The 14,097-nt window shown below is 53.4% G+C and overlaps 5 protein-coding genes across 5 annotated transcripts; 3 read left to right on the forward strand and 2 right to left on the reverse strand.

Moving 5' to 3' along the window:
• Positions 1 to 21: 21 nt before the first annotated feature.
• Positions 22 to 1,758, forward strand: BDV14DRAFT_199375 (uncharacterized protein; the record flags this gene model as incomplete). Its single annotated transcript, XM_073773236.1, has 1 exon — positions 22 to 1,758. A coding segment is annotated over one exon (1,737 nt), but the record flags the coding sequence as incomplete, so codon positions are not given.
• Positions 1,759 to 2,776: 1,018 nt separating this feature from the next.
• Positions 2,777 to 5,753, reverse strand: BDV14DRAFT_49384 (crossover junction endodeoxyribonuclease). The gene is made up of 2 exons (XM_073776902.1): positions 5,586 to 5,753; positions 2,777 to 5,463 (listed from the first exon to the last, which is right to left on the reverse strand). Exons 1-2 carry the CDS (start codon positions 5,597 to 5,599, stop codon positions 3,018 to 3,020), a joined length of 2,460 nt encoding a protein of 819 aa, XP_073628886.1. The 5' UTR covers positions 5,600 to 5,753; the 3' UTR covers positions 2,777 to 3,017.
• A 16-nt stretch (positions 5,754 to 5,769) lies between these two features.
• Positions 5,770 to 7,749, forward strand: BDV14DRAFT_171798 (putative actin-related protein RO7). Its single transcript, XM_073768483.1, has one exon. The coding sequence runs from the start codon at positions 6,001 to 6,003 to the stop codon at positions 7,642 to 7,644; it is 1,644 nt and encodes a 547-aa protein (XP_073628887.1). The 5' UTR covers positions 5,770 to 6,000; the 3' UTR covers positions 7,645 to 7,749.
• BDV14DRAFT_171800 (aldose epimerase family protein) lies at positions 7,733 to 9,499 on the reverse strand. Its single transcript, XM_073768484.1, has one exon. It carries the CDS (start codon positions 9,240 to 9,242, stop codon positions 7,863 to 7,865), a length of 1,380 nt encoding a protein of 459 aa, XP_073628888.1. The 5' UTR covers positions 9,243 to 9,499; the 3' UTR covers positions 7,733 to 7,862.
• A 260-nt stretch (positions 9,500 to 9,759) lies between these two features.
• Positions 9,760 to 14,044, forward strand: BDV14DRAFT_49409 (putative AT DNA binding protein). Its single transcript, XM_073776903.1, has one exon. The coding sequence runs from the start codon at positions 9,901 to 9,903 to the stop codon at positions 13,831 to 13,833; it is 3,933 nt and encodes a 1,310-aa protein (XP_073628889.1). The 5' UTR covers positions 9,760 to 9,900; the 3' UTR covers positions 13,834 to 14,044.
• Positions 14,045 to 14,097: the final 53 nt, after the last annotated feature.

Consider the following 14,097-nt stretch of genomic DNA (forward strand, 5'->3'; position numbering starts at 1 on the left):
GTTACCACCTCGACGATTCAGGTCTCTACCACCTGGTGCCCCGTGACCCCCATCGAGTCCCCCACCGAGTCCCCCGATGTCCCTACTGGCACTGCAGCTGTCCCGACTGAGACGCCTGCCATTCCTCCTACCACCTCTTACTCGAGCCAGCCTGGCAGCAGCTCTGTCCCATTCACTCTCTCGACTGTGTACACTACTAGCGAGGTTACCATCACGCAGTGTGCCGAGACTGTTACTGACTGCCCTGCCGACTCAACCTCGGTGACCACCTCAACGATCCAAGTGTCCACCACCTGGTGCCCAGTGACCCCCACCGAGACTCCTGATGTGCCGACTGAGACTGGTGCTGTCCCGACGGAGAGCTCCTCTGACGTCCCGCCACCTCCTGCCGAGACCGAGACAACAGAAACCCCTGCTCCTGGAACCAGCACTCCGGTCATCCCGACTAGCGTCAACCCCGGATCGTCTTCCGTTCCTCCTGCTCCTGAGGAGTCAACGACCACGGTCATTACTCACACCACCGTCACTTGGTGCCCGGTTACTGACACTATTACTTTTGGCGAGTCTACCTTCACCACGGTCACCACCAGCACTTGGGGCACGACCACTTTGACCGAGACGACAACCGTCTGCGGCGGTTGCTCGGTCACTATTCCTGTGCCATCTGAGACTGCTGCTATTCCCACCGAGACTTCTGCTGTCCCTACTGAAACCCCTGCCGTTCCCACCGAGACACCCGTGCCAACCGAGACACCTGGCATCCCTACTGATGTCGAGCCAACTGGAACCCCTGAGGCCCCCGAAACCACCTCGGCTCCCGGGTCGACTGTTACTGAAATTACTTACACCACTGTCACTACGTGCCCTGTTACTTCGACCATCACCACTGACGAATCTGTAATCACCACCACCTACAGCACTGTCTCTACCCAGACCCTGACCTCGACCTCCACTATCGCCGTGCCCACTTCGGTTTCTCCCGAAGAGACCCCCACGGCTCCCGAGGAGACCACCTCCACTCCGGCTCCGACCTCGTCCTGCCCCAATGTTGTCCCCAAGTGTATCAATACCTGGCTCAACCTGATCCCCGACTGCAAGTCCAACAGCGACATCACCTGCTTCTGTCCTTCCGACGAGTTCATCAGCAAGGTAATCTCCTGTGTCCAAGCCTGGGGTGCCTCCGACGATGAAGTCCAGGCCGCTCTTTCTTACCTGACGGGTATCTGCGCCAACTTTGTCCCCGAGAACCCGGGTATCATCACCAACGTTCCCACGACGATAACCCTCACTCCTCCTGCAGCCCCCACCCCTACAGACGTGAGCCCTGAGCAGACCGAGTCCCCTGCACCCACTGCCGCCCCCTCTGCCCCATGCACAACAATCACCTACTCCACCTACACTGTCACCGTGCCGCAGGTCGAGTTCTCCACTGCCACCGTCACAGCGACAGCAGGAGCTGGTGCTACCGGTGGTGTCACGGGTGTTCAACCGTCCCAGACAAACACCATCGAGCTCATCCCCCAGCCTCCCGCCCAGGCGACACCGACGGGCGTCGATGCCACAGGGCAAGGCTCAACTACAGTTCCCAACCCCTGGACCGGCGGCGCAGGAACAACCCTCGCAACTAACACCCCGTCTCAAACTGCCACACCAACACCCTCGAGCCCAGTCTTTACAGGCGCGGCCTCTCCTCTGCGCCTGTCGACGCCCATGACCTGGCTCATGGCGCTGGCTGTGCCAATCCTAGCTCTTTGGTAGAGCTCTCCATCAAGTTTGCCGTTTCCTACCTATTTCATTTCCTTCTGATATCCAGTTCATAGTTTTTCCTGTTTCCTTTTCCATCTAAATGCTATTTGCTCACGATGCCGATGCTCATGATTGCTATTTAGTAATGATCATGCCCATCCAGCCATCTGGTCTAATACGAATGTTGTCATCTATCTGGCATTATATGGCCTACACAAACGCACAATCTCCTTGGATAATAACCTCATGTACATCTACCCACAAAATGCAAGCTTAGAATAGCAAAAATGAACATATACACATGAACTGGACTCGAGCCAATGCAAGGAGTAAAACTCTGTCATTGTGAGTTGAAGATAGGTCACCTTATCTTCTGGTAAATCGTCATGGCGACTATGTAGACGCCAGGCATGTAGTATGGTACTTACCTAGCTAACCACGGAACCATAAAGAGCTCCTTCCTTTAGCCGTGACATCCGCCCAGCCGCCCATTGCCCCTTCCTCATGGATGTACACCGGAGCGCAGACCTCCGCGGGAAAGAGCGACCATGGACCTGAAGTCATGAGGAAGGAACGACCTCAACAACAAACGCATAAGGAAGGAACGACCGGCACCCGCTCCACGTGGACGACGCTCCAGTAGGGAAGGCACGACCCTTGCCGTTAGGACTAGCACGGCCGCATAAGGAAAGAGCGAGGCGCAGCAGGGGCAGCGGCTTACCTCGTGGCGTTCCCTCTTCACGCTACACCGGACTTAGGCGGCGGCTAGCTAGGGCCGGGCGTCTGGGGTATAGAGATTAGATTGTTCGTGAGTCAGGTAGAGTAGTTCGTTGGTGGAGAGCGGGAGCTGAGAGTGGGATGCTACCACGAGGTGTCTAGGGTGTATCGAGTAGATGATATTTTAAGCGGACTGTGTGTGGCCAGGTGGGTGCCTCGTGTTCTAGTCTTACAGCCTTAAAGAGGTTTTCAGTTTGTTGGAGTTAATATAAGTGAGAATGGTCAGGCTTAAATTGGACGCTGAAATTAAGTTGTCTTGCATTGACGGCAATTGAACACGGGGTTTGTTGAAGCTATGTACTTGAAAAATGATATGACAGTCCGTGCTTATGCAAAGCGCTTGTTGATGATTGATAAGCCAAAGAGCGATGCTGCCCCAAAACGCCAGAAGGATTGTGTATACCCAAGAGTCCTATGCCAAATCCAAATTTCAATCAAATATACGCTGGAAGAATGTATGTAACAATGCGGGAAAGATGAGGTGGCTCAAATCGTTAATCAAAAGTCAGGTCTAGAATACTGACTCGTGGAATTCGTTTCTTCTTGGTGTCTTTGCTTGCCCTCTCTGAGTCTGTGGTCTGTACAACGGTCTTCTCATTTGATGCATTGGTATCCACAGTCCAGAACCCGTCACGTACGGTTATCGATTCGAGATGCGTTGGAAGTTCTGCGGTCCTGACAGTTTCACCAGAAGTTTCATTTTGTGAGGTCTCTTTCGCAGAAGCTTTAGAGTTCTTCTCTTTGGCGGTATCTCTTCGACGTGTGGGTTTGGGAGGTTCAGGAACTTCCAAATCGTATTGCCTTGGAGTGCCATCCTTTGTAGCGATCTCTGGCTGAGTGCCCTTAGACTTCTTCGGCTTCGCCTTGGAAGAATTCTTGCGAGGTGAAGCCTTCACCGTATCGTGGATTTCTAACTGTAGCGATGAAATGGCTTGCTCGAGTTGCTCGACGCCTAGCGAAATCTTCTCTTCAGTCGCCTTCACTTGCGTGGGGTTCGGGCTGCAGGGCCGCGAAAAATAATTGTGGCAGCGTGTCTCCGTATAACTTGCGCTTGAGTAACTCATACGGATTCTCGGTGTTGGAGGCGGGGAATCGTCTTCCTCTGCAAGGTCAATAATCTCAGCGCCACTTGAAGTAACAGCCGCACGAGACCTCAGGCTTCTTGTGACGGGGCGACGCTTAACCGGGGAACCTGAAAGATCGCACGAGGTGAATCGATCAACCAAGTAGTCAAACCCGTCTGCGCGAGGACTGAGTTTTGGGGGAGTGGACATGCCGAGTCCGTACATTGCAGGACTGGAGAATGGTGGTGATGTAGTGGGGGATTCCTTGGAGACTGCCGCATCGAACAATTGCGAGCTCTTGTACTCAGATATATCTGAGCGCCCTTTCTTTAGAGTACCATATTTGAGGATGCTGCCTTGCTTCATGCTTGGGTCAAGCTCTTTCCTGCGTCTGGGACCAGCTTTCCGCGTCGTTGTCTTCTTCGGTACCGACGCTGCTGCTTGCTTTGCCAGCTGCTCTTGTTTCCACTTTGTAACGGTATTCGGAATACCCATCAAGGCCAGGGTTTCAAAAACCCAAACCTTCTCGCTAGCGTAAGGATCATAACGCTTCGTGACCCTTTTCTTGGTTGGTGATTGTGGAACAACCTCGGCTTCTCCATCACCATCGCCATCACCGTCATCTTCTTCCTCAGCGGTAGCTGCTTCTTGTGAAGGAAGCGGAGGATTTGGCTCCTCAGCCATCAAATCCAAGCCGACGACATCCACTGGGACCATATCATATTGAAGTTCTGTCATGCCATCTGTGCTGAAACTTGAACGACTTTTGTATACTTTTTGGAAAGCAGGAGCATCGACATTTGATAACCTGGGCCCGCCAAATATCATAGGGTGTTGCCCAAGACGAAGTCTATAGGAGACCAGAGGCTCGGCCAGGAGCCTAATCACCTTTCTCGCTCCAGAGCGGTAGTTCCATTCAAAAGCTTCAGCTGCGAACTGCCTCAATTGCCAAACGTCCACGTCCCGGTCCCAGGCGTTGCGAAGGCGATTCTTCAGGAACTCGATCTCTTCGTCTGTTGAGACAACGGGCTTGGCGTAGTATGACAGGATTGTACGGTCAGGGAAGGTCTCCGGGATTCGAACGACCTTGTGTTTTGTTTGAAAGTACCCACTTTCGTTTTCCTCGAGTTCGTATTGCAGCCTCTCTCGCCATTCATTCAGTCGTGCATCGAGCTCAGCTCCGTCAGCCTCCAGCACCTCCAAAAGATCTCCGCCAAACCCAGCCTTCGCAATTTCTGCCGCCAGTTTGCTGCCGCACTTGGGAACACCTGACGGTAGATAATCGCCTCCACTGAGCATAGCAAACAAGATCATTCCCGAACGATCTAACTTCACATTGGAACTATCGTCACCCCGCATCGTGTAGCTGGTAACGTGTGTCGCACCACCAGCGCCGCTCCCGGCTTCTTTCGAGAAATTCATGACAGTGTGGCGCGAGCCAAACATCAACGCATCCACATCATTGCTCATGACTGCATCGACGACGCCAGCCATCTGCAATCTAGAGCACTCCGCTTCTGCTTCCCCAGGAGCCTCATGGCGCGGGAATTTGAAAAGATCTACCAGGATTTTTGAAAGCTGGATGATGGGTGCGCTCCCATAACTGCGAGCCGAAACAGCCTTGCCTCTCTTGAATGGCGGTTTGTGCCTGCCATCATACACAAACAATGGGTGAATAGGCAGAGCAAGAATTTTGAGCAGTCGGTAAAACAACGTGCGGAGTTCCGGATTCTTGCCACCGCGCCCAGCCTGGACTTGGAACAGCCATATCGAAATGTCGACGGCTATACAAATGGGCCGCGACGTGCGCTCCAGATGTGTGATTGCAAGCTTGGACAGAGATATCCGTTCCCCGGGCCCAAGTGCATTGATAAGCCTGTTGCCATGTTAGTGATTTGGTCGCATAAAGCATGCCGTTGCTGAGCATATATATTTTTGTTTACGTCTCCACTTTAGGAAAGCGCAGTTGTCGAAGAAAGGAAAGAAACCAATACTTACCCGGGAATACCCATCTAGAAATACTCCGAGACCAGACCTAAAATAAACCAAAAAGAAAAGGATAAGCGATATAGAGCAGAGACAAGGCGAGGAAGAGGATGGTTTGTTGACATCAAGAGGGGACGGTCCGACGAAGATCCGGCCGCAATCGCTCCTTCTTGACATTCACCAGCACTCAGTAGCTGTTCACCTCTTTGTCTACACAAGCTTTCCTTTTTATTTTCTTGACTATTATTTTCTATTTCATTTCTGTGTCTGGGAAGAGTCTTTTCAATTGAATCTTGGAGTTGTTGCGTAAATACCTCCGCTACACCGCTGTCCAGATCTCCGACCCCTCCGCATTTTTGAACGACTCTACGAACACAGCTCGATTGAATGAAAGCGTTCTCACTAAACAGCTTTAATTGAACCACAAATGAGTCTCCGTCAAAGCCAGTCAGCAAAGTCACCACCGCATACCCCACAGCACCAATTACGGTCGAACAACAACTCCTTTGCGAGCACGTCCTCCGGCTCGACATACCGCGTCGAGGAAGATGCGATCATTTTCGAACTAGGCGCCCGATGGCTGCGTGCAGGATTCGAAGGCGAGAGCGATCCGAAATGTATACTAGGATTTGGGCCAGAGGAGTCACGGAGAGCTGGAGACTACAGACAATGGCTGAAAGGAACACCTGTTGCGGACGACACGCTCCCGCTCCCACCGGCGAAACCGGACGACTGGACGAGGCCGTATGAACTATGGAAGATGAACCTACGCGATGTTGATATTGGGCTCTTCGAGGACAAAATAGAGAGGGTGTTGCGAGAGGCTTACAACACGTACCTGTTGACAGATGCGGGCTCGGCACGATTGGTTCTTGTTTTGCCCTCGGTCTTACCGCACCCGCTGCTGTCGTCAGTCTTGATCACCTTGTTTAGCCGGTGGAGGATTCCCAGCATTTCGTTGTTGACGAGCGCTGCGATGGCCACGACTGCAGCTGGACTGCGGTCGGCTTTGGTGGTTGACATTGGCTGGGCAGAAACGATTGTGTCTGGAATCTACGAATACCGGGAGGTTGCGACGAAACGGAGTACAAGGGCAATGAAAGGCTTGATACAAGAGACCGGGCGAATGTTCACACGGCTCACGGGCGGAGAGTCACAGTTAGAGACAATCTCGGTGTCCTTTGAATACTGTGAGGAAGTGGCTAGTCGACTTCTATGGTGCAGGCCTTTCAGGAAGCAAAGTAATTCGGCAGAAGATCCATTGGTGGATGTCTCGGAAAAGACGGTCTCCGTGCCCTCTCCGTCTACGCCAGGGTCCTTTGACATTGAGCTGCCCTTCTCGAAGCTCGCAGAACCAGTGGAAAAGGTACTCTTTGCCGAAGACATGGCAGACTGTGAACTAGACGATGATGAGAAACCGCTTTCGTTGCTGGTCTACAATACATTGCTGAGTTTACCACCCGACGTCCGTGGTATATGCATGTCGCGCATCGTATTTGTCGGTGGTGGAGCGAATATTGCAGGCATTCGCAGCCGAGTCCTTGACGAGGTCGCCTCCTTGATCGAGCGATACGGCTGGAGCCCGGTCCGTGGTAGCGTTGTTGAACGACAAATTGAAAAGCTTCAGAATCTCAAGCTTTCCAAGTCTCAGCAACAAGCTTCGCCTGCAGAGGCAGGGCGGACCGAAGCTGACTCCGGAACTCCACAGGATACCCCTTCTGAAACAGAAGACCAAACCGCAGACGATGCAGATCAAGCAATTGGAACAGAGCTAGAAGTCGATCCAATCGAGCAGAAACTCCTCCGCACACGCGAGAAAGACGTCGTAGCCCCCGTTCAAGGAATTCTCCGCGAAGTTGAATCCCTCGGGGCATGGGCAGGCGCTAGTTTGGTCTCCGGATTGAAGGTCCGGGGATTGGTGGAGATTGAGCGCGAGAAATACCTCCAGCATGGCCTTGCAGGAGCCAGCCGAGAACCGGACCATGCTAGTCATAGGGATCAGAGCATTCCTGACCGACGCTCGCTAAGAGCTGGAGATAGGTCTAGTTGGACTTTGGCGGGCTGGGGCTAGAGAGTCCCAGTCCATTGGAGCTGTTCGGCTACTGCGGTTGTTTATGTTTGGATAGGTTGTGCATGTTAATAGATACCCGATACTACAATTTCAGCTTGATAAACCAATTAATTAATTATGGCACCTAAATGGGCGCACACGTACGTAGTAATTATACGAATCTCCAAACCACCAGCCATGATTCCTTAGATGAAAGGCATGGTTAAATTCGACGGATCCTAATCCGTCCCAAACTTGTAAACCCCAATGTTAATAGCCGGCAGACCCTGCGGACTAAAGATCTGATTCTCCAACTGCCCCCAGCCAGGCTGGTTAATCCCATCAATCCAGCCCTCGGTCTCAACAACCAGACAAGAATTCTTATCAACAGTAGTCGGCCCATTGAAGCCCGCGTCCTTCGCCCTCTGAATCTGGCTTGGCTTAACGGGGTCAGATCCATCCTGCCCGTTGCAGCTGAAGATCTGGATGGCGGGCATATTGGTCGAGACTTCCATTGTGATTCCCGTGTTCGCGGAGGACATGTACAGGACTGGGATTAGGGCGTCGGAGGAGTACCCCGTTGGTCGGTCGACGAGCCAGCAGTTGTCGTACCCTGTGCAGTCTGTGCCGCAGAGACCGACGGCGTCGTCGATGTCTGCGCCTACGAGTTTGGGGGAGGTAAAGTCTGGTGCGCCGTTGTAGGCGTCGACTGTGTTGATTGTGCCGTTGGGGATGAGAATGCCGTCTGTTGCGATGAAGCGCGTGCTTAGCGGCATGTGCAGCGTCACGTCGTCGAGGAGGTTCGCGTCCCGGAAGCCATTGAGGTTCCAGTAGATGTGGTTCGCGAGCATGATGGGTGTTGACGCTGTCAGAGCAAGAGAAACGAGCTTGGTAGTGAGTTGTGGCGAACCATCGGCATTCTCAACGGTGTATGTTGCGTGCGTGAGGACGTCGCCGGGGAAGCCCTCCAGCGCGCGGTCGTAGAAGGAGAAAGTAATTGAGTTGTTTGTTTGGGCTGTGACGGTCCAGTTGCGCTTGTCATAGCCGACTTCGCCGCCGTGCAGGGTGTTGAGGCCGTCATTTTCGTTTAAGGGGGTCTGGTATGTACTTTCTGCGACGTAGAAGGTGCCGTTCTTGATGCGGTTGGCGTACCGGCCGACGACGGGGCCGTAGTAGTTGTCGTCGCCATTGTACTGGGTTGTGTCGTCGAAGCCGACGACGACGTCCTGCTCGACGCCGTCGCGGTCGGGTACGAGCAGTGAGGTCAAGCGTGCGCCTAGGGGAATGAATTTGGCAGTGATGTTTTCAGCGCCGATGGTGTAGATTTTGTACGCCTCTGCGCTGGCCCCGGGGGATGGCGTGGGGCTTGCCTGAGCCTGGGGCGCGGCGGTGACGTCCTGCGCCGAGGAGGCGAGGAGCCCCAAGAGGAATGCTGGAGTAGAATGCTTGAAGTACATGGTGAATGCCAGGAGCGCAAGGACAGCAAAGAAGATGTAGCAGTAGAGAAGGACGACGCGAGGAGAAAAGCGCGCAGGACAGACGAGGAAGCGGAGCTCACGCAGCTGTAGCAGAGGCAATTGCATAGCCGGGGAGGTATCTTTTATACTTCTCCCCAGCATTGACAGTCAGCGTGAGCCAACCCCAGGAAGACAAAGTGAGTGGACTGGATTCTCCGGGATGTCACCATCGTGCGGAGAAAAGGGCGGGGGAACAAAGGCACTTGCTGGCCATTGGCCCCGGAACTCGCAAAGGAGATGAATGCCTGACCATAGACGTAATCAGCCCCCGGAAAGATACCAAGGTAGGCAGGGATGAGCGCTCCGCAAATTAGATCGAATCTGAACCTTCTCGTGGGCAGAGGCTTGACCGTACGACGCTGTCAGTTCATCCTCTTAGACTGAGTTCACTTGCCAGCTCAACCGTCATCGGCCCCAGCCTCCATCCAAACTGCGATATCGCGGGTCATACCCGCTAGTCCTGATCGGTGCTAACTGATGACATAATACTTCATATGCCTGAGGCTCTGATAGTTATCCACCTTCCTGATCGGGGATACGTGTTTATGCCCGCTCGACAGCTTTCGCTCCTCCGTCTAGACTATTCCCCGCTGCATTGGATCGGCTCCTCTTGTATACTTCAATTGTTTATATTTTCTTGCTTTTTGGGCTTTGTTAACGAGATCATGACGTATTTTGGGCTGGCTTGTTGACGCGCTTGGTTTCCATTTGACAGGCTCATTTTCGGTCGCCGCTCCCTCGCATACCACTGCATTATTCGATGTTCTCCTCCCATTCTAGTAGTGCAAGCTCCTCCCCGGACGTTCTTGCGCCACCTGGCGATGCCGACTACCTGATTTCCTCTCCCTTCAGACCCTTCGCTGGTCGTCAGAGCAGCCTCATGTCGCCCGCAAACCGCCGCATCCTTCAGACCCCCGGCGCCGCGAAACGGAAGCGGTCGCGCATCAGTCTCAGTCCCGCGAAGAGCGCACATTCCATTCGGTTCGACGATATCGTGCTCCCCGGCTCGCCTACAAGAAATCTAAACGGTCGGCAACGTTCACTGTCTCCGGATAAACAGGATGGAAATGTAAGTCCCTGGCGGATTCGCGTGACGCTCGAAGCGACACAGGATGAGGATCAAGAGAATCAAGGCAGCCCGTCGCGTAAACGTCCCCGACCATTGACGACCACGACAAAAGTACCGCTGAAGGATGGATCGGAGCAGACACCACGACGGAGAGGTCGTCCACGGAAGTCGGGCGCCCTTGACACGACTCCGCGTGCCGGTAGCCCCGGTAATACTCCAGGCCCGGGGAACACACCTGGGCCGGGACACACTCCAGGGCCCGGAAATACACCAGGACCTCTGAACAGTGAACAAAAGAGACGGCGCGGTCGACCCCCGAAGAATCGGCCAGTGCCCGATCCAATTGACAATGACGAGCGGCCTGAGCGACTGGAACAGCCTGAGGGTGAAGCGCCGATGGTGGACACCGCTCCGACTGGTACAGAGCCGGAGAGACGCAGCTGGAGCCCACTTAATCTGGCTGGTGATGCAAACTCTGATGATGGATTCGACGATAACCTGCTGCTTGATATTCCTTTCGAGCCTCCTGCTCACACGGAGCTTCCGGACATGGACGACCAGAACCCGCAACAGGCGTTTGAACAGTCTTTTGATACCCCGAATGGCGATGCAATAGATCGCTTCTATCCCGAACAAGGAGACGACAACTTGCATTCAACACCTTCGAAAATGCCATCACCAACCCGAAGCGTTCGATCTCGATCGCGCGAGAGTAGCATACATGCAGGCCACACATCAGTGCCGCCGCGAGCTTACCCGACACCAAATTCATCGTCGCTGGTAGATGATGAACGAAAGAGACGCAGTCAGCCTGCCCCAGAGCAACCTGCCACTACCTCGGAGCCGACCGCGGTGCCTAGCGACCCTGCTAGTGAATACAGAGAGTTTGATACCATTGTTGAAAGTGAGGGTTTCAGTATGGTCTCGCTTGACACGTTGCCATCCGTCAAACACCAGGGGCTTCAAACCAATTCGAAGCTAGCTAAGAATGCTCTGAAGCCATTTATTGATAGAGAAGAGAATGGTGTCCTGCGAAGAAAGACGCACAACCCACGCCTCTCACCCGAGAAGAACTCCGCCCATAGCCCAAGCCCAGGCCCGATACCTTCTGCTGAGCGTCGTTCAGGCCAGTCTCAGCCTCACGCTAGCAACCAGTCTGCAACTATGAAGCGTAACGGATCCTCACCTATGATTACTACGAAGTTCTCTCCCGTGCCTCAGAAGCAACCACCACTTCGGCTAGCGAAGCTGATTAGGGCTGGCGTTGCTCTCAAGCGGGTTCTTAGCCATTCCAAGCCCCCAACCAGCCCAGGTAATCCTGTTCCTGACTACATGGAACCTCGGCAACGGCTTGAGGTAATATTTAGAGATCTAAATCCCGAATCGCAACGCCTATTGGGCGCTGCCCTAGGACTCGGGCAAGTGCTTGCAATCAGGAGAAAAATGATGGAGCTCAGGAGCCCTCAAAGACGAGCATTGGTTGAAGAAGAGCTAGAGGAAGACGATGGCCTGAAGAGTCCCAGATTTGAGTTCACAAGAAAGAACATGTCTGGGACCCCGAATCGACAGTATGATGGTGCGAACGATTCTTCACCTCATTCCTCCCCGAATACCGAGATGAAGCGACGATTTGCGGAGTGGCAGAAGGAGAGAGATGCCATCAGCAATACAATTCGAATGGCACCCCCGGGTCAAGTCATCGATCTTAATAGCGACACTGGCACGCCAAGTTCCGTTGGACGGCGTCATGCAGAAGACGTGGATAATGCGGGCCAAAGCCCGTGGAAATCACTGCCTGGAGGAAACCACAATGAGGTGCAAGAGGACTTTGAGGACGAACCAGCAGAAGGCTATTATGTTGAAGAAGACCCTCGGGCGCCCGGGCAGCAGGAAAGGTGGCAGCAGGACGACTCAGAAGCTGAGGAGGATGTGACTGACGGAGTACGTTATGACGCCCGCAGAAGCCCGACAATACAAAAGTATGAAGATGAATACCAGGAAGAGAGAGAAGAGAGAGATGAGGAAGCTGAATACGACAACCAGGAGATGGGAAGAGATCATCGCGCTCACCCGAGTCCTAGTGTATTGGGTCAGGAAGAGCAGCAAGATGAAGATGGCTACGTTAATGATGACGAGTATAATCTTAATCGAAGCCCGGAGATACCGAGACAGTCTGGGCAGAGTCGGGAGGGATTTCCAGATGACTACGGTAACGAGCACCAAGGGTATCACGGTGCTGATGGGGATGTTGATGACGAGGATGATTATGAGGATATATGGCAGGTGCAAGCTCATGAAGAAAACTCGGGCCGGGGTTCTATGCTGGACGTTCGGGATGATGTACAGTCGAGTCCTCAGAAACGTGGCTCAATCCCTGCTGATCGAGGCTATAACACAGCGTCGTCCCCGGGGTACTGGCTGGACGGGCAAGCCAAGTTCTTGGGTCCGTCGCGTATCCGTGACCTGCGACACAAGGATGCCGATGTCTCTATTCTACTTCGTGAAGAAGATACTCCGAATCATGCCCGTTATTACTATGGGAAAAGTAGCCCCATGAGCTCCGCAAGGGGACGTTCCCCGCAGCATCCACCATTTTCTGCACTTTCACAGCGCCGGCAAGATGCTGAAAGATACGAGCCCGAACCGGAAGAGCCAGAGGAGCCAGAGGATTATCTCAACCTGAGTCCGGAGAAGGACCTGGAAGATGACGAGTTTCTTATTGATCCGACAACCAGACATGAAAGCGAGATGCAGCGCCATCAGGCAGATTTTGCAGATATCGCTAGCGTTTCTGACATGAGCGAGGAATCTGCCCAGGAACGGACTCTGACGCCCAAGAACCCGAAGCCCGCTCGTGGAGATATTCCGTCATCATCCTGGTTTCAGAGGATTACGAATTTCACTCCCGGCTGGCTCAAAGCTCCAGTCCAGAATGCGACAGCCCAAAATGCAAACCCGCAGCCGAAGTATCCAAGCTTACCCACTAGTCGTGAATCTTCGAAAGAACCAAGTATTCATGAAGAAGATGTCGAGGAGAATGCACGAGAGGAGGAAGAGGAAGAAGAAGAGGAGGCCATGAGAGAAACGCAAGAGCCATCGCCTGAAGCCGAATCTGAAGCCGAATCAGAACCGGATATTGAGCAAAGGCCGTCTCCCATTCCTCAACCCAAGCCCACACATGCGTCAGCATCACCGAACCTATCTCAAAAAGCAAAAGTACCACAAAAGCCACCATCCCTCGCAACATCTGGCTACTTCTCAAACGCCCACTACACCCTCCTCCGCCGCCTTTACCGACTAGCCAAACAATCACCCGAAACCTTCCCCCATCACACGAGCTCCACCCACGCTGACATCATCGGCGACTACATCTGGACATCGGACAACACGTACGGAGTCCCGATCACCGAGCTGCAGTTCGCCATCATCTACCGCTTCCGTCAGGAGATAGCCGCTCAGGACCTTGCGGCCGGCGGGTCAGGCTACGTCGGCTGGACAGACGCGGACTTGCATCGCAGACTCGTCAGTGTGATTATTGGCGAGCAAATTCGCGAGGACAGGAAGAATGCTAGTGTGTCGAGACCGACGCGCTCGAGGCCGAGGAGTATTATCCAGAGGGGCTGATTGACGCGTTGTCTTGCCTTACTTGGGGCCTTGGGAGTTTGGATTTGGGCTGCTTGACTTGCTGCGCATTGCGTCTGCGTTTGCTTGTGCTGTAGAGGCATTCCGGTGGGTGGATACAGCGCGCTGCAATGCGATGCACTTGATGTTTGTTGCATATGAAATGATATCCTTGGATTTGGAAGTTCTACGCTCTGCGCTCACTTTAGTTTTTTTTTTGTTTCTTTTGCTTATGCAGTTTGATTTCAGGTTACATTCATCTATTTA

Source organism: Aspergillus stella-maris (assembly GCF_047715825.1).
Source record: "Aspergillus stella-maris strain CBS 113639 unplaced genomic scaffold BDV14scaffold_22, whole genome shotgun sequence".
Taxonomy (NCBI): Eukaryota; Fungi; Ascomycota; class Eurotiomycetes; order Eurotiales; family Aspergillaceae; genus Aspergillus; species Aspergillus stella-maris.